This window comes from Zonotrichia albicollis, chromosome 1, assembly GCF_047830755.1.
Source record: "Zonotrichia albicollis isolate bZonAlb1 chromosome 1, bZonAlb1.hap1, whole genome shotgun sequence".
NCBI classification, from domain to species: Eukaryota; Metazoa; Chordata; class Aves; order Passeriformes; family Passerellidae; genus Zonotrichia; species Zonotrichia albicollis.
In genome coordinates this window covers 65,226,716-65,246,823 of record NC_133819.1, presented here as the reverse complement: position 1 = coordinate 65,246,823, position 20,108 = coordinate 65,226,716, and the positions used below count along the sequence as shown (strand labels likewise).

The 20,108-nt window shown below is 41.4% G+C and overlaps 1 protein-coding gene across 2 annotated transcripts in view; it reads right to left on the bottom strand.

Annotated features, from left to right (window-relative positions):
- Window positions 1-20,108, bottom strand: part of JARID2 (jumonji and AT-rich interaction domain containing 2) — a 211,130-nt gene that overhangs the window by 88,528 nt on the left and 102,494 nt on the right. For both annotated transcript variants that reach the window (XM_005481753.4, XM_074543159.1), the window contains exon 3: window positions 3,399-3,540. In XM_005481753.4, coding sequence (XP_005481810.2) covers window positions 3,399-3,540 — 142 coding nt within the window. The remainder of the gene's footprint in view (window positions 1-3,398; window positions 3,541-20,108) is intronic.

The window sequence follows — 20,108 nt, the reverse complement described above, 5'->3', positions numbered from 1 at the left end:
GTTGAAACTGGAAAATAAATAGATTGATAAACCTTAAGGTGTGCTTGGCTGGGGGTTCTGCTGTTGTGTTATTCTGTTTGGCATATCTATGTGAAAAAAGGAGTGCTTGTCAGTGATGTTTTCACTAGTCCACAGCCAGGCTGGTAGGGATTTACCTCCCCCACAGATGCCTGCCAGCACCTACACATCTACAGCAAAGTCCAGGAACTCATTGGGAGCATCCACTCACTAGTTTTTGACCCAAAGAAAGTCTACAACAGGGATGACTGGCACAGTGAGACCACAAGGCAATGTTCACTGCTAGGAAATTCTCCCTCTACCCAGTTTGCTACAAGACACTTGCTGTTCATCCAGGCTCTTGAACAAATAATCGCTGAAACTGGAAGATGCAATCTAAAACCACACATATGCTGTACACATGCATGAATCCCTATTCCCTTTCTGTATGGTGACCTGCTCAAGGCAGGGGAACAAAATGCTTCCAGGTTAGTCCCTGAACTGATGGGCAAGAGCCAGAGGACTCCTAGACACAGCAGCTAGAAGAGGCAGGAAGAAGAAACTGGGAAAGGATTGCCTCGACAGTACCAGCCGGCCATTTCACTGAAGAACTGATTTGACCTTTCAGAAGAACTGAAAGGTCAAACCAGAGTCTTAAACTACTAAAGAAACTGGAACCCTTTACAACAGATTCCTGTATTTACTATGCTTATTTCCTTAGCACTTTTTCCATCACGAGTATGAAATACAGGTGACTTATTCCTCCAGAAGGAATAAGTCAAGACGGGCTCAAGCTTATGAAAAACCATTCCTGCCATGCACCAAAAAAAAAAACCCTCACCAAAAAAAAAAAAAAAAAACCAACAACAATCCTCCCCCAAAAAACCCAAACAAATGAAAACAAACAAAAAAAACCCCATAAAAAATCACCAAAAAAAACCCACCAAAAAACCACAAACCAACTCAACAAAACCCTGCAAGCTGTAAGAAATAAGTAATAATTTACATGTAATGGTCAGTTCAGAGTACATTGCTAAAGCTACAGTTTTTAAACGTGTATTTTATCACAAGAGTGTCACTAGTTATACACACAGCTGAACAGACAACTGAAAAGTTTGATTTTGAGAAACCCTGAGGGAAGACAAGGAGGACATAACTTGTCAAAACTTGGTAAGCTGAGGCAGTCAACCCACAGATTCCATTTCAGTCCCATTTGCCCCCTCATCACTTTCCTGCATGTTTTTTGTTTACCCAATTATCCTGACACAACTCTTTCTAGGATTGCTAAATAGCCTGGATTGAAGAAGCATTCAAGCATATTCAGCTAAACAAAACAAAAAGCCTAAAAGGAAATAAGAAGACAACATAAAACACTCAACATGCTCCACCTACAGCTTAAGAGAAGGAGCCCTGAAAAGGTCTGCCTGCAAAGAGGAAGCTCAGGGAGGAAGAAAAAATAGACATAAGTCCATGCTGGGTGTAAATGGAAAGAAAACAAGAACAAACTCCTTCATAGCAACAGAGTAACAACTGTAATATTTCAACAGTTCATGATGCTTGAAGAAGTAGTGAAATGGTGCCTTGCCTTCCATGAAAGCCAGAAAAGGTTTTTGTCTTGGGTCTGTGTTGAGGCTGGGTTTTTTTGTTCTTTTTAATCTGAAAAGTACCAAAGGCACTGAGTTCCCTGTTTTTGTGCCTGAACCACCTAGCTGCCTCTCAAGGGTTTGACTTCACTCAGCCCAAACCTACCCAGTACTCTTCAAGAAACTTTTCACCCAGAGGACTCAGGTGCAGTTTCTGGAGAATGGTAATGTAGCAACCCTGCTCATTTCTGAAGCTGGACTGTGCAGGGCACCAGGAGCAGGTACAGGGTAAGGGACAAGCACTCCTGCCCCTTGCCAGCCCCAAAAGAGGAAGAGAGGAAGAGGATGTCTCCCTGTTGCACCAGCAGCTGCTCCTACAACCATACTCTGAACAAGAGATTAAAGTCTCATGCAGGTTAAAATGCAGAAATCTGTCAAAAAACCTCATTTCATTTTCTTGCTATGATTTTTAATCCCAACCAGCTTTTGGAAGCTACTCATGGTGTGACCCTGCAGGCCATTATGTCAGCACAGCTGAGGAATGAGGGGCCAAACTAAGTGTACAGGGAAGCAGAAATTCTTTAAGACAGTGTGCAAGCAACAGGCTGGCCATGAAATAATGACCACAGTCTCCGAAGATCACACCAACAGTAGATGGCACCTAAACAGCTTAGCAGAAACAATTTTCAATCCCCTGTTGTATCTCATAAAGCCCAAAATCAGAACACAAATATCTCTGCCCTGACCAGCAGCAAGGTGCAATAAGCCTTGCAAAATTTCTACCAGTATGGAAGATAACATAAATTTTATATTTATATATAAATATAAAATAATATAAATTAATATTCTGATACATCTGATGAGCTAAGTGGGCATAATTAGTTACAGTCTGAGTTTGTTCCAGAAAAGATTGTGGGAACCAGGGATGGGAAACACTGGAACAGGAACAAAAAGGTGTCCTCCTCCTCACTCCATCACTTTTCAGTGGAATTATAAGGTCATACAGAAAACAGGGATATTTCTTTTGATTGAAAGATAACTGTTGGTGTTATTATTATAAATATATAATTAATTTTTGTTTGGAACTAGGATGTGAGAAGTGCAGAGGAAAAAAGGTTGAGGAAGCATTTCTGATTCTCTCTTTTAAGTGGCATTTTCTAGACAGCCTGTTTTCGTTCTTACTTCAGAGAGGACAACTCCCAGCCGCCTGCATTCTCAGCATATTTTGTGTAATTGATTGGCTTGAGGTCTATGATTTTAACCCACATTTTGCACATTCAGTGACTTCTAGGAAAGAGAAGGCAGCTTACTGCAGCAGTATCTCAAAGCAGTTCTTTGAAACCAATAGCCACTGCACCACATTATTAAGCCGTTCCTCTTCTCAGAAGCATCTGTTTTGTCTTTTTCTATCTTTTTAACTTTACATGGTTTAATTCACTGAAAACTAAAAATAACAACAGTAACAGTAACTACTTTAGTGATGCTTTCCTTGAAATTGCACACACATACATATTTACATGGCCTGAGAGGCAAAAGCCAGGAGAGGAGAAAGTCTTCAGAGATTTAAATTAGCATTCATCCACTGTAAAATAACAACTGCTTTTCCATGCTTTCCAAAACAGCAACAAGAACCATCTCTACCAATGGGTGAAGCAAAGCTTGCTATATCTTTGCTGTTCATAGAAGGAATCCATGCTGGAAAGTTCATTTCTGGTAGGGCAGTAGGTGCAATCATACCCTTCTGATAACATAAAAAACAGTCTAAGACAAAAGGGACAAAGAAGAAAGGCTCTACTTTAATCATAATTCACTACTGACCTTTTCCTTGAGGGCCCTTCTTCAAAATCTGAAGAACTAACATCATTGCTTGTTGAGGACACTTGCGATGCATCGTCCTTCTCATTCTCCAGCTGTTCTGATCCTGGTCCTAATCCTTTAGATTGGCCATTAGTGAGAAGTCCTGCAAACATGACAAAGGAGTACACAATATTCAAAACCTGCATTGATTTTGTAAAAACTCACATGTGATACTTACAATAGAGAGCTGATGCCCAAAGCAACTGCAAATAGATAGACTGATAACACTGATTTTGCATACAGGCACTTCAAAAAAAATTTGCCAGCCTGCCTGTTTCTGATTTGGTTAACTCTAACACCCCAATCTAAAATAACTCTAATAGAAGTGTTTGCAATAGTGTTTATAATCCTGTCACATTCAAAAAAGGGACACAGCTTAGTCAAGTTGATCCTTTTTACAGAATTCCTATGACTAGCATAGATGAGAGCATTTTGCATTTATCTGTGGATTGATATAAAATTAAGCTACCATTTGGTTCAATTTGACATCATCTTGCTCTTCATTCCGGTGCTTCCAACTACTGCAATTTATGATCCTTTGAAAAAAATCCTAAATCCCAAAGAAGTGAACATCAAATGTCCATTTCCTGACTTTGATTCTTCTGGCTAAGTGTCACTCATCTACAGAAACTCCAGACTGCCAGAAAAAGTACACAGGGAAGCAAAGGTACACAGGCCACAGCTGCCCACCCTTTTGTGCTTTTTCTCTCCTAGAGCAATAATACAGCAAGCAGAGTCACACAGATGGAAAACAGCATTGGACTTTTGTAAGCATACCATTTAACAAATTTTGTGTATTCTATGCCACCAAGTAACTACAATATAACATGACTCACAAACAACAGCAGATAGGCAGTGAAACCACTCATACTTAAAGAAGAATTAAAATAGTAGCATACTCTTCAGCAGGCTCTGGGATGAGAGGGAGGAAACTATTTTATTAGCTCACTATTGTTATAAGAGCTTATTACCAGAGGAGCTGCAATTTTATCAAGGAGAATGCTTTCTCATCTCTCTACCCAAATAGTTTCAGATATGGCATAACAAAGCTTTGTTTCACAGCTGTATTTCCTTAGAGAAATTCCTTAGCCATTGCAGTCTCTATAACTGCACCTTAGAAAAGAAAATGTGGTGAGGAAGATGAGGGCGAAGGGGGGGCTGTGCCGCCCCTTCCAAGATGAGCCAGGCCAGAGTACTGCACTGAACACACTTACTAAGAACTGCAGTTCAAGATTTTCCACCAGCACTGTATCAGTGCCACACCATTTCAGAACCCAGTTTTCAGGAAAATCACCATCCAGCACACCAGTGCGCATTTACTCATTGCATAACCAAGCATTCGACCAAGCTCACCTCAAAAGAGACAACGAAGCATAACCAGAACAAGAGCAAAGACACCTCCCCCAGTGAGCTGCTGTCTCTAAGTCCTGGAAGCTTGGCCACAGCTGAAGCCAAATGTTCCTTCTCCACAAGGCCATTTATTCACTGCTTGCTTGGACACACTGACTGCCAATGGGCTCTGAGCCTCCCCAGTTCCAACCTAATCACTCTGAGTGCCCATTTTTAAATCCTAATCCAAAGCCTGCATCATATCTCTCTCTTCTTTTCCCAAACAAAGTTTGCTCATATTAATTCTGAACTACACCAGATTTCTCTTGACTTGGGCTATGTGGTGGCCACATGCTACAGATTTTGCATATACTGTTTTAAAAACTGCACCTACAAAGTAAAAACATGTTCTGTTTTTCTTCTGCAGAAGAGTCAGTGAACTGGTAACTCAATTTTTTTTCCTAATACATAAAGCACAAGTTGAAACTACACACCAATTTTTGCATTAAACTGTCTCTTCTAGCCAGCATAAGACTATCAGGGAGAAGTAAAATGACCCAATTTACATTTTCTCTCCCCTTTTGTTGAATTCCTTTTGATATTTCCTTTTCATTAAAGGGATCTCAAACTGTGACCCACCAAATAAAACAAATTTCAGTATCAGCAAATGATACTACAAAAGGGTTTGTAGTGTAAAACCACAATATGACGTGGAGTGACAGCATCCCCTTCAAAGCATTCCCAAGGAAATTAAGGCAAACTTTGAAAAAACACTCAACAGATTATATTTCTATGCTGAACTCACCCCCACTAAAAGCCCTAGTGCCTAACTTTATTCTTATAAAAGTTTCAACTTTTGCTTTGCATTTTTCCATGAAACCACTGCTGATAAAATTTACAATTTTTGAACTCCAGAGAAGCCTAAATCAAGCATATCATTTGAGGCCTGACACTCAGTAACTTAACTCTTATGGCAGAATTTGATTAGGTTTTCCAAAAGTAATATTTGTTCTGGAGACTTGCCATATGTAAAACCCAGGAACCTGAAGTATATGAGTCAAGAAAATCACCTTTCAGGCTGTAGACTTGCATGCACTTGGAAGGCAATTTTTATTCATCCCTTCACCTTGCCAAACCATCAGCTCACTTGGGAGACAAGCATGATTTGTGTTCCTCAAGAAAAAAAGTATCAGTTTGCCAACCATTATTCATCATAAGCAGCACCATTCCAGGCTGCAGTAATATTGCCCATAACTGATGTTAGCTATTGTCCGCTGGAACCAACTAAAACAAGCGCCCTAAAACAGAGGCATTAAACTGCAAACCAGAGATACTGATAAATACTGGCAATGGGTGTCATGTTCTACAGGTTTTTCAGGGCCAGCATAATTGCAACATCTACTCTTAAGTGATGAAAGGCACAACCCAAAGCCTCCTTTCAAGCACTGGAGAGAAAGTACATGCTGAAGCAGGCTGTTATAAAGTTTATTGCCACTCAATCATTTTTATATCAAATGCATTCAGCTTGCCCCCAGATACCTTTTCCTTCAAACACCATTCCTGTTATCTCTAACTGCAATAAGCCACATTCTTTACTGCTGTGCATCAGTTGGGAGCTATGAAAGGTCTGGAGGCCCCAGGACAGGATGAGGACCTCACAGCTTTGCCATGTGATACTCAGGCACTCCTATCACCATTAATGAGTTGGCGTCAGTGCAGTGGACAGGACATACAGGTCTGCTTGGTGCACGTAAGGAGCATCAACCCATGTGGGTTTGACTCTCCAAGACCAACCAACCACACTGCAGGAAGCAGCAGGCATTCATATTTCTTAAAAGCTGAGTACTGCAGTTGGGTATGTATGTAAAGAGAGAAAGGCAGCTGAGTGAGAAAACACTCTTTTGCATAGTCTGGAAAGCTGAACCACTCCAAGGAGTGGCTACTTGAGAGCACTCAGCAACAGTCAAGGAATCAGCAAGCCCTCAAGAGCCAAATCAAATCAAAGGGACAAATAGTTCCTCTACTGCTTTTCTATGGCTGTGCCTTTCAACCTCTAAACCACAATGCCAGCAAGCCCTGGCTCCTGTCAAAGCCCATGACATTCTCAGCTGCTGAAGAGCTGGCAGAGCCTGTCCCTTGCCCATTAGGCTCATCTCAGCCCCAGTTCTCACCGTCTTCTCCCCTGGCAGCTGGACTCATCACCAACCACCAGACCTGAATAACTGGCAGAATAAATCAGGGTTGATAAAAATAAGACTATATTGTTGTAATAGAGAAATGTTTGTTTTAAAAGTCAAATTAGATTTTTAAAAAAACCCTCATTAAAATTAAATTTGAAAGTACAGCAACTTGCATTATAAGTCAGTGTAGGATTTCATATATTAAAATTACTTACATGAAATAATAATTTATATATACAGAGAAGCAGTGAATATTTGCTGCCAAAGTTTAAAAAGAACTGAAGCACTGAACGGTTCAAAGTCGCTGAATAAACACTGCCTTAATTAAGTCAGTAATAATGAATTATTTAATTAAGTCACAATACAGGAACTCGTGTATCAAATGACATCTATGATCCCTTAAATACACTGTTCTGGTTCTAACTGATCAAGACTAGATGCCTTCAGAGAAAGGCCAATTACTAATTCCTAATAATTACAAAGGGTAGCTTAAAATCAAACCATGGAGATCTTAACATCCTCTCTAAAATGTATCTTAGTCACATAAATGTCAACTTCACAATTTTGCTGAATTCGTTTTTAAACTTCCACAAATGCTGCAATACCAAATCACAGTTTTAGATACAGGCTGCATTAAAAAAAAAAAAAAAAAAAAAAAAAAAAGAATTTCCGAATTTCCACTTCTCAGTATTGAGAAAAAGCAGCAAATGTCACTTTTTCATCTACTCTGTTACAAGCCAGACAAAGCACAAAAGCCCTTTCTGCATACTGGGCATTATTACAGAGACTTCTATCACCTCCTATTTATTTGCCTTCCACACTGAATGTTTTCCAATCAGTCTGTGGCTACAAGTTTGTTTGTTTTTTCACATGCAGAAGGGCTCTGCTATGAGAGCTGAGCCAATCCCTCTCTGGTGACCCTCACAGAATATGGACATTATGGCTTTACAACCTGCACACAGCGCGCTCCCTCCTGCTCCCACGGCAGCCCACCACCCCCTTTGCTCCTCAGATGTAGTTGTTAGCTGAGCAGAGAGCTTGCTGAGCTACTCCAGCAACTGGAATGTCTTGCTCACCAAAAACAGTATGTAAAGCATAGCTAAATCTCCTTAAATTAGCTTGTTACAAGGGGCTTGTGCTGACTCAAGTGGATTGCTTCTCATAAGAGCCTAGCAAGTCAGACATAACTATTCCAGCACAGGCAGGGTTTCATTTACATTGGTACACATTTGCTGACCTTACTGCTTTTGGTGATACACACACACTTCTGGCAGCCATCTACAATCTTTGTAAACTCTTCTCATGATCTAACTCATCTGTGGTCATCTGGAGAGATGACTGACAAGTACCTGCAGGACAGGTCTTGGGAGCATCTGAAGATGTGATGCAAAATCCCAATAACTGGAAACACACCCAGGTCTGTTTTTACAATAAAAAGTGATGCTAACTATAAATGAACAAAAAGAAAATTGTTGGGGAAGAGAGGAGCAGAAAGCAGCAACATAAGAGAAGACAGCAAAAATGTAAGGGAGGGTTTGGAGTTAGTTGATTTTAAAAATAGTGAGATTGCAATTACTGGTATGTTCTTCATTGTTAAAGTTACTGAATAATCAGGAATTAAAGAGCATCTGAGCAAATTTCAGCATCATGTGGTTAGTTAACTAAGTGGTTGGGTGAAGAGACTTTTACAATGTTTCCAAAACACTATTTCCACATCACTTACTCTAATGCCAACAAGGCATCTCAGCATGAACATTTCCATGTTCTTACAATAGAGCAACACCTATTTTAGCTCACTGTTTCCCAGTCCTAAGGCAGCTTAGGGAAAAAAAATACATTCAATTGCATTTCCAGTCAGTTCCCACAGTCAGAGGCAAGCCACAAAGCCATTATGCTAGCAAAATCAGTATTCAACACCCCACAAACACAAGCCAAAGATATCAAAACCATTAAATGACCTAAACAAAGACAATTTCAACATGACCATATTCACAGCTTTCTATATCAGATAACATCAGAGGGTCCACAGTCCAGAGGAGCCATCCTGCAGATCTCAGCAATATGTGAAGTGTGTAACTCTGCTCCTGGGTGTTTCTTGACTACACAGGGACACTCTCCTCCCACTGCCAACAGATTCTGCGTTGGTTTCCTCCTGGCATCTCTTTCCCTGCATTCCTCCCCAGTCCCTGCAAGCTGAACCACTCTGGGCTAGTAGAAAAGTCCAGTCTCCAGGGCAAGCAGCAAAACAAACACAAGTTACAGTAAGTTATAAACGGGATTTACTCAAGACAGCATTGTCACCATGCTAGCATGACAATGATCCTTACGAGAGCATGTAATAAATAGCAGGGGTTGTATATACACAGGCATGGAGCTAATGCTCTCTTCCCTTATGGAGTAACATACCTGTCCAAATTTCAGCTGTGCAGTCTTGGGAGTTGCATAGGAAAGTTTTTTGTTATTTTGTTTAAAAATATTAGTGAGTTTTTCTTTCTGCAACATCCCATTTAGGAGAGCTGGCACAAAAGTTAGAAAACAAAGGGTTTGACTGCAGTACTATAAAGTCTGAAGGTTAACCACCACACACCATGGTCTGGAAGTTTAGCACCGCTTGAACACAGACAAACTCTTGAGCATAACCACTCCATGGAAGATCACCAACATGAATTCTATGCCTAAAGTACAGAGCTGGGGGGAAATTATCTCAATCTGTAAGTTTTCATCTCTTTAAATATTTACTCTGGCCACCTGTTTCACAGAGGTACAGAATGTTTCACACATATTCTATATACATATCAAAACCAGCAATAGACTGATGTCTCACATACACCTCTTGTTTTCCTTCAATCTTGTAGATATTGCCTACCTAGACTTTAGTATGGTCTTTCACACCATTTCCCACACATTTTGCTGGAGAAGCAGGCTGTACAAGTTTGGATGGGTGCACTCTTAGCTAGGTTAAAAACTCTCTGGATGGCTGGGCCCAGAGAGTGCTGGTGAATGGAGTTGGATGCAGTTGGCAGCTGGACACCCGTGGTGCTCCCCAGGGCTCAGTGTTGGGGCCAGCCCTGTTTAACACCTTCATCCATGACCTGGGCAAGGGGACTGAGGACACCCTCAGTCACTTCACACACGACACCAGCTGGAGCAGGAGCATTTACCTGCTGAGGGTAGAAAGGCTCTGCAGAGGGATCTGGAGAGGCAGGAGAGCTGCCCAGCAGAAAAGAACCTGGGGGCACTGTTTGACACCTGGCTGAACAACAGACAGCAGTGCCCAGGTGGCCAAAGGGCCAACAACAGCATGCTGGCCTGTAGCAGCCAGGATGACACCTGTGTGTGTACAGAGTGGCCAGCAGGAGCAGGGCAGTGATTGCCCCCTGTACTTGGCACAGTGAGGCCACACCTCGAGTGCTGTGCTCAGTTTTGGGCCCCTCACCACAACGAAGACGTTGAGGGACTGGAGTGTGTCCAGAGAATGGAAATGGAGCTGGGGAAGGGTCTGGAGCACAAGCCTGTTGAGGAGCAGCTGAAGGTGCTGTTGAGCCTGGAAAAAACAGGGTTCAGGGGTGACCTTATCGTATTCTACAACTGCCTGAAAGGAGAGTGTAGCCAGGTAGGGGTTGGTCTCTTCTTCCAGGCATTCAGCAATACGACAAAAGGACATAGCCTCAAGTTGCACCAGGGGGTGTTTAGATGGATATCTGGAAAATTTCTTCATGGAAGAGGGGCTCAAAAGCACTGGTCGAGGCCAGCGAAGTGGTTGAGGGAGTATCCCTGAAGGTATTTAAAAGATGTGTATGTATATGTTACACTCTGGAACATGGTTTAGTGCTGGGTCAACACTTCAATGTAATTATCTTAGAGGTCATTTTCAACACAAACAATTTTGAATTACAGGGTGCTATAGTTTCTTATAAGCCATATCTTTATATACAAGTCTATTTGCATATTATAATTAATTAACTGTTTTCACCACTTTTTATAAGTAACAGCCAGCCAGTTGCATGTAATACAAATCTACATTGCATTGTCTGTAATCCTAAATTTGACTGCTACCAAAACCATCCTTTACACACTCGACTGTGTGCTGAAGCGCTACCAAAATCTTGGTAGACATGTTAAATAAATACATTAATCATTTGATGCTAAGTTTAAACACATGGGTATCTCTAAAACATCTGCAGTCTGCATTAATCAGCACACTGTACTGAGTCACTGTATTTAGCTGTTGTATAGCTATGCACAAAAGATAATTTAGTTTTATAGTGCAAATGCCATCTGTCACATTGTCACAGCATGACAAGGTATCACATTACATATTAAACAGACAACATGCTTCAAAAATAAGGCCTATTTTCATGCTCTGGTTATCTCAGAGACTAAAGAATGGGGTTTTCATGATAGTGACATAATTTAAAAACAAAACAAACCACATTTTTCTCTGGGATAAAAGATATTAATTCCCTGTTCACTTTTTTTAAGATAGTTGTCATAAGGCTATTTTCATCTAATTTGGTAATGCAAAACCACAACAATTTTCTGCCTCTAAATAAAAAAGCCACAGAATGAAACCATCATCGTTTATGCCACACGATGCTCTGTGCTGCCACCATGATGGTAATTAACAGCACGTGGGCTTTTCAGATGACAAGCCACTGGACATTAGGTTGATTGTGGTACATAACAGAGCATATGCATAAAGCAGTACCACTATGCCAAAGACTGTTAGCAAATAGCTTTTACAGTCTTCATAACTGACTAGAAGAGTTCTTTTATATGTAGATATACATCATTACCACAGAAGCCAAGCGTGAACGACATGACAGCAAAAGATGTGTTTGTCAGCCTGTCAGAAGATCAGATCACCAAAGAGAACTGATTAAATAATACAGGTTGAAAGAAGCTCCTAACTCCCATTACAGCTCCATCCAAAACCACAATTAAGCAATCAAGGACATTTTGTGCCTCTGTGTCCTGCATATTAGTCCATCACCTGTGTTAATCAAAATTAACTGTTCTGTTTCCACACAACACTTTCTGTGGTGTTTTGTTTTCATCTGGGGGAGTTTGGACTGAGGTTGGGATGCTATTAACTCATATAAACAGGAATACAACAGTCAAAAATGAACCTAATTTAATTCTGCCAGGAAACTACTCCAGACCATATTACATACTTCAAGCTCCAGTTTGATTTATGAAAAATGCACCTGAAAGAAATTTAAAACAAAAGAAACTTATAAAGCACCCCAAAAATGCCTCCCAATGTCTGCACTGTATAAATAGAGAAAAACCACCTGATATTTGTCCATACTTCTGTTATTTTAAGTTTGGGTTGTTGTTTTTTTTTTAAGTATTCAAAGAGACACACTTCTCTGATTAAAGACATTTCTCCACCTGTAAGGACACAATGAAAACACTGAACCTGCCATTCCTTCAGGTAAACACATGACCTCTTCTGGCACTTTGTAAGGGCAGAATGGAGGCCATAGCCTGGGCTCCATGATGGTGTGGCCTGGATGAGGGAGGGATCAAGAGTAACAAACAGGCTGAGCAGCCAGCTAGGTGTTCATTGACAGGTGAGGGAGACACCAGCAGTAATGCTGACCCAAAAAAAAGCTGGGAGAACAGACTCATTTCTCTTAAACCCCTTTCCTACAAATGCAGACAACTAAGTCATAGCTTAAAATCACAAATAGCTACTCTTGGATTTTTTTGCAATATTCTTCTTAATTTTACGGGGAGGAGGCTGAGGGAAAGGAAACCTAAGGAACAATTGTCCCCCAAACCCAAAAGCCAGAGCTGTCCTGAATGAAGCAGAACAGAGTGGAGGAAAGAGACTTGATCACCACCTTACCAGCTGCTCACTGTGTGTTACATTGTACCATTGGGCTATCAAGTTCCTACCAATTGCCCCTGTAAGCTGTATGATAAGGGGAGAGTAGTCGCATTTCTGTTAAGTTGCTACCAGGGTGTGTAAAGACCATTAAGTTTTGACAAACAAACACGGTCAATTTTATGGTGCCATAAACACTCCCTTTTAGCACCAAGGAAACGAGCACCATGTACTCTTCCTGTACTTTGACAAGGAATCACATTATTTGCTGCACACAACTCGAATCTACCTCGGTCCCACAGCCTCCTTTGACTGCAGTCAGAAAGCTTCAAAGGAACAAGAGGACTCCAAATGTGAGCCATAGACCTTTGATGTTCAGATATGTAGTCAGAAAAGGCATGAAGCCTTCAGCAGAAAAACGGCAACACCAACACCAGGAAGAGAGCTTGGTTAGGATGCAGGGACCTGGACTCTGTCCAGATGCAAGGACTTGGACTCTATCCATTGCCAAGCAGGTGCCCCTGGAGATGCCACCTCCTCTCCAGGCACCTCAGCTCACCCAACTGTAAAATAAAGGTGGTGAGCCCAGCTTCCACAGTGAATCCCAGGGAGGGGTACAGACGGTATCCATGACATGAGACACAGGGCTGGTGTAATTTACATCCCTCAGTGGTGTGAGATTTTGCATAGATTTTGGTGTTGGATAGAGTGGCTTTATTTCTGGAGTAGAGTGCCCTTAGATTTGCATCTGTCCTATAAGACACCTTCTCTCATATGCAGCCTGGAAACAGAGTTAAACCTGCATTTTATTAGAAATTCCAGACACAAGCAGGTCCACAAAAAATATAATTTATCTCCATTTAGTTCAAGAGTATCAGCAACAGAAATATCAGCATAACCACTGAGATAGAGAAAAGTATAAGTTGTCAGGTATTAACAAAATTATCAGTGAGGGACAAATAAATTCTTCTTTGGTTTTTATGGCAAAACCATCATGTCTTGTTTACCCTGCCTTTCCTGGGGAATTTTACAGCTGAATGGAAAAACAGTGGGGTGACACCTCATGGGAGAGAGTAAAGAAATACTGCAATATACCTGTGAAAGAAATAATTTTATTATTAAAATGTTTTGTTCTTCCTTTTGTTCTTTCCAACTTTTTTGCTTGTTTGTTTTATCAATTTGAGAGCTATCTAGAGAAAAGTTACTGACTATTTCCAATGCATTTTTACTTGTCTTTCACTTCACATACCCGCCATGTGAAGGAAAGAACATGGATGACACTGCTAAATTAGAATGAAGTAAAACAAGCTAATCACTGTTTCAGGTCTTTGTCACACTTATGTCAATAGGTGAGGGCAATTCCTCCCCTTGCTGAAGCACTTTTACAGAGCTAGCTTAACTGTAATATGCCACAGCAGCCCCATTTTTCAGTGAAGTTATTTCCCCCTAGCCCAGCATCACAGGGCTATGCCTTTTGACTCCTCCTGTTTAAGAGTTAAGTTTCCACTAGGTGTGGATGGACAAAAGAACAATAAATCCACACTTCAAAAATATCCATACCTTGGCACCTAGGGACTAGACAGATTAGTAAAGATGAAAAAGAAAATTAAAAAAAGACATTCTGATATTTTAAGTAACATGAGAAAGAAAGCTTTGCCAAGAGCATGTCTCTAGACTACAGCTATTCTACCCTGGAAAGTAAAAATTAGTAATTGTGTCTCCACAGAGTATAACAGAAGGAGGAAGAAAGAAGGTGAAGGCAAACACAGTAAAGCAAGGAAGAGCCTGCTAATTGGAAGAAAATACAACTTATGAATGTGCAAATAAAACAACAAGGGAAATAAAAAGGCATGCAATGTCTCAGTAACAATGAATTCTTGTGAGCCTGAAAAGGAAGAAATGTGCTACTAAAACCTAGAGGCTTAGCAAGGCTTGGCTGTATTTGTTAAGATTTCTAGGAAACCCTTGCAGATTGTGAATTTGAAAACTGCATATCTTCATGAAACTGGGAACAACAGCAAACAGCATCTTGGTGAACACTTCCTACGTGCTTTTGCTCTAACAAAGCACAGTTCCCTGTGATCTGTGGTGAGGGATCACACAAACAGGCTAGGCTTATGATCTGGGTTGATGGAGATGAAGAAAAGCCCATTTCTGGAACTGGTGTTCTGTCCTTGCACCTCCCCTGGTGAAAGCAGGAGCAGGCAGGGGCCAGGCCAGCCCTCTGCTGCAGTCTTTGGAGAAGCCTGTAGAGCTGGCAGCAGGAGATAAGAATGCAGCATGGCTCTTATGTAACATCAACACCCTGATAGACTGGGACAGCCCTCCTCTGTTTGCAAATGGGAAGCAGCAAGAACAGGGAGCCTTACTTGTTTCTCAAGTAAACCAAATTAAATAAAATTATCAGAGACATAAATGTATGGCTTGGCTTCTACACACATCTCCAAAGTAAACAAAGCAGCAGATTCTGAAAGAGTAGGAGGGCTCCAACACAGCAGTGTGCTTTAAGAAAAAGGATGGGGAAAAGACAAGAGAACTGCCAGAAAGCCCTTTTGGGGAGGTTATCCTCTGCCTAATTGTCTCTAATTCTGTGCCTCTGTGACAAAAGCTGTGAAAAGCAAACGTTGAATGACATACTTCTAATTGCATAGTCCTATTTGATATTTTAATGCATGTCACTGAGGATTTGCCTTTCATGACTTTTGCCAGGAGCATGGGCAGCCCTCCAGACACACAGAAAATTTTTCCCCCCAATGTGACATGAGCAATGGGGATCCTGTTTGCTGCAAGAACGCACAGCCTGTTGATGGAGCGACAGTGACTGTCCCGTGCAGCCAGCAGATATGAGCTTGGATTCAGCCCTCCCTTCACTGGAGGTACTCTGAACTTTCAGTCAAAGAAAAGGAAAGTCCTCATCCTGTTCTGGGAAAAATTAATCGAGCTAAATTCTACATATTGTACATGAACTCAAGTTACATATGACAGATATTTGAATTAAACCACTTTAATTACTTTTGCTCCACATTTTCAATAACTTTTTAGTCAATGTGCCCTCTCTAACTCTCAGACCATCCATCAGTCAGCTCCAAGAGTCAACCTGTCAAACCTCTTTTGCTGACAAAGGATTTTTTTTTCCTCTGGCACGTCACCTCATTCTACTAAGCACTTGAATTACAATCTCCAAGTTTACAGCAATTAAATATCCACTGGCTTAAAAAAAAAATTAGGTCACAGACAGTTCTAACATATCACCCTAGCCTCTTGATCACCGTGCCGGAGAGGCCTCCCCTGGTGCAGGAGGCCAGGGCAGTCTGGCTGGACTGCAGGCAGGGAGGAAGGCTGCCTCCCGCAATGCCAGGGATCTGCACTGCCTGCAGCCAGATCTCAAATTCCCTGCCAGCCCAGTGCTCACATGTCTGCTCAGAGCCTTAACGTAGACTTGACAACCAGGCCAGCATAAGGCCCTGTGACATCCCAGAAAGAGGGAGGGGAGAAAGCTGCCTGAGCAATTCTCAAACATTTCTTTTTAGCTGTTGGTTTCAAAGGCTTTTGTCAGTAACCCTAAATGTCATCCGTGAGGCTCAGCACCTCGCTGCTAATAGGGAAAGGGAGCTCTCTTCATGGGAAAACCAGAGTTGCTTTTCCAGGCAGAGAACTCTTCCCCTTGGTACCATCAGCCCAGTATTTACTTCCTTTCCTTCACAGAAAGTATCTATAATGTATTGTAAAGCAACATGAAAATTCAACCACCTGGAAAGCTCCCAAAACTCAGCCTTTGATCTTTTAGGATGCCTTACTCCTTGTCACTGGTTTCTCATCTAGCTTGCTAAATTGATTATAAAAATATATTATTTAAACACTTGACATGGTTCTAACACATGAAACAGCAGTGTAGTCATAGAAAGCTTTTTTTTTACCATACAGTTAATAAAACTATTTCTTTTACCATACAGTTAGTAAAACTATTTCATCCATATTTGCAAAAGCAGAATTCTTAAAAAAAAACAATCAAAAAAATCCACCTATCTTACTGTGAAATCTGTTGCATATCTGTATTTTTATCTTCTCAGGGGAAGGGAATTTTTTTTCCTTTTTTTTTTCTTGTAGGGGCAGGCAACTGAGTAGTATAATTTCCTCACTTTTTAAAATTAAAGGTCAGAGGAGTACACTCCGTGCTTGGGATGAAGAAATGCTCTGCTGTTGCACTCATACTCCTATAATCTGTTTGCAGGGTTATTGTCAGAGGAGAGGAGGTTTGTGACAGTAAAACATTGAGGCCAACTGCAGCAAACTGAAAAGCACAAGTGCAATGTGAAAGCCTGACCCAAATGAACAAATTGTTCTGCTACATGTGTGCACGTCAGCGATGACATTCCACCTCTATCTGAGCACGGAGCCCCTGCCCAAGGTAGGGATCCCAGCCCATTCCTGTGCAGTGCTGACAGCAGTGGCAGAGGTTGGCAGACATCTCTCTGATGCATCATGCCCCCCTACCTGCTGGGAACGTGCAGTGGAAAAGCACACACCAGGAAATAAATCTGTAGCTGGAAGACACTTAGGAGAAATCCCTCCCCTCCCAGACCAGATCCAGCACGGCAGCAACTGGAGAGCAGGTGAGGGGATAAAGCAGGAGGATCCTGTGCTCAGCCATCAGCTGAGCTCCGAGGATCTCACTGCAGGAATGGCGCACAGGGCAAAGCGAGCCGACACAACGTTAAAGGCATCGGACAACGCCAGCTTCGGCCACCTGACACACTGTACATGGAGACTGTTCCTGTTTTAATTGGGGGGACAGCATCTGATTCCTGCCAGCATTATCTTTGCAGATCTCTGAAGCTTCGGCACAGGAATCAGTGCTGTAAAAGCCTTTAAGGAAAGGCTCCTCACAAGCCAAGCAATTTCCATCTCTATTTCCAGCTCTTGAGACCAGCAGCTTAACCTTACTTTCACCTCCCTTTTGTGAGCTCTACAGGCAAACCACAGGGGGAAGAGATGAGAGCTGGGGTAGGGGGGCAGCCACTTGAAAACCTGATGCTGGAGAAAAGGCTTCTGAAATGTTAAGGAGACTTCCCGACAAACCAGCCCCCAGAGGAGTTAAATTCCACCACCATGAAACATTCTGCTGCTATTAAACAGCTTTTTTTGCTCATGTTTCAGGGCATCAGAAGAGGAAGTGAAACAGCATTAGCAGCTTCCTGACTTAATAGAAATCTTGGAACAGCCATCAACACACACTTATACAGTCAAGACTATACACTGATGTGCATTTAATGATTTCATCTTTCCAAATAAGCAAAGGAGATAAAGTACTATCTTGCAATTTTTTAAGAATACTGTTTCCTCCTCCCCAACCAAGAACCCATTACACAGAATGTTCCTTTCATGCATTGGTGTAATTGAAGGCTAACACCCATTAGCATATTTCTTGTTTTAAGTACAGCATCAGAGAAATAGGAGTGAGGGGGTGGGAGGTACATGCAATGGAACAGCATAGGAATATATGTTAAAGAGGTAAATGAGCTTTCAAAATATACCCAAGAGGCTGTGAGTATGCTGAAGTTCACCATTGTATTACTACAATCAAAAAAAATCCCCTGATCTAGGGCCAAAAGTGCATTATTGATAGTCAAAACACCGCCTAACTCTATTTCAATACAATGTGACCATACTGGAGGAGGAAAAAAGACAAATGGAATCCCTCTGTACATTCACAGTACCCTGTGAATAAAAAGCTGCACAGACATATTAAACTGAAACAGTTCAAACAAAGTCTTCCTAGAGTTAGAATGTTTTTCAAGCTGCAAGGACTACTAAATAGTGTTAAGCAAGCATTTAGCACGTTATGTGTTATGAGTGGTAAGACACACACACCCCCACCCCCACCAGCCCCCTCCGAAACCAAGAAAAACCCCACTGAACAAAAGGCAGAAGAATTTTCCCTGTTCCCACATAGGGCAATGCCATGGCGACGTTCATCCTACAGTTGGAGAAGACAGGACATTAAGGCACGTGGTGGGATGAAGCAGAGAGATGGCATCAAGCACACCTGAGTATTGGAAATACCTTTTGAACAGGGAATGATGGACCAACCTAATGGGAAAGCAGTACTGACAGCCTTTGCTCCTGTGCATGTTCAGGACACCCAGGTTAAAGCCTAACTCACAGGTAAAACTGTTAACAGCTACACAGTAAGGGTGAGAACCAATGGGAACAAACCCAGTATTTTAAACATACCATCTCCCACAGAACAAACAAACATAAAAACCATTCTGTTTAATCATAAAAAGAAAATGTACCACTAGATGCAAATGGAGAGGAGGAGGCAAGAAGGAATGAAAGGCCAATTTATTTTTCTACTGCCATGTATAATCAGGAAAGGCTTTGGCAGAAGCAAAATTTATATAAGTGGACCATAAAATAATAGGTTGGACTTTCTACATTTAATTACGTTTTGAAATGAAAATCTGCCTCAGAGATACCATAGAAAATACTTTCAAGCCTTAAGGAAAAAAAAAAAAAGTCATTGGGGACATGAAGGCCTCATTGTTTTTCCCAAACTTTATATGTCAACACATACACACGCATTAAGAAAAAACCTTACCTTCCTTCTGAGACATTAAATCCACACAATGTTTCTTGGAGAGGGTAAAAAGAAAATGTAGGTCAAGATGTTGAGATAGGGATTGCTTCTGAAAGATGAAAGCATAAGAGGACTAAGCTTTCATTCCTTATGTTTCTTTGAGATTTCAAACAGAGTGTTATTTGATAATGGCTCCTTTCAGAAAATTGGAATTTAATATAGCTAATTATAAGTTAGAGAATTAATGTACAGTCAGTACTCCAACAGAGCTGGTATACCATGCTGATGCTTTTTACCAGCATGTCCCCAGTGCTTATTACAGATCTTTTCTCCAAATACTAAGGCAAATCTGTTCTCACATTAGGCTGGATGGCCTAGGAGTTGGGGTGGGAGAAAGGAAAAAAGAACTCTCCATGGCTGTAACACTGAGCCTGCAGCAAGCAGCCTGGAGTTGCCGGCACGGCATGGCGCTGCATGGCACGGGAACAGATCCTCACACTTCAAAGGGAGCCCGAGAAATAAGAGGAAAAAGACAGAATAAAAAACACAAGTTGCTGTAGAGGAAATGTACACTGAGAAACAGCAAAACACCTTTTCCTCCTTCCAGTTAAAAAGGAGGAAAAAGGTTGTCAACAAAAGATGAAGAGCTCAGATAAACAGACAGCAAGTACTCCTAATGTCCGGTAATCACATGGAAGTATCTGAAAATTATTTGTCCTATGGGCAATCATAAGCTAAAAATCCTGACC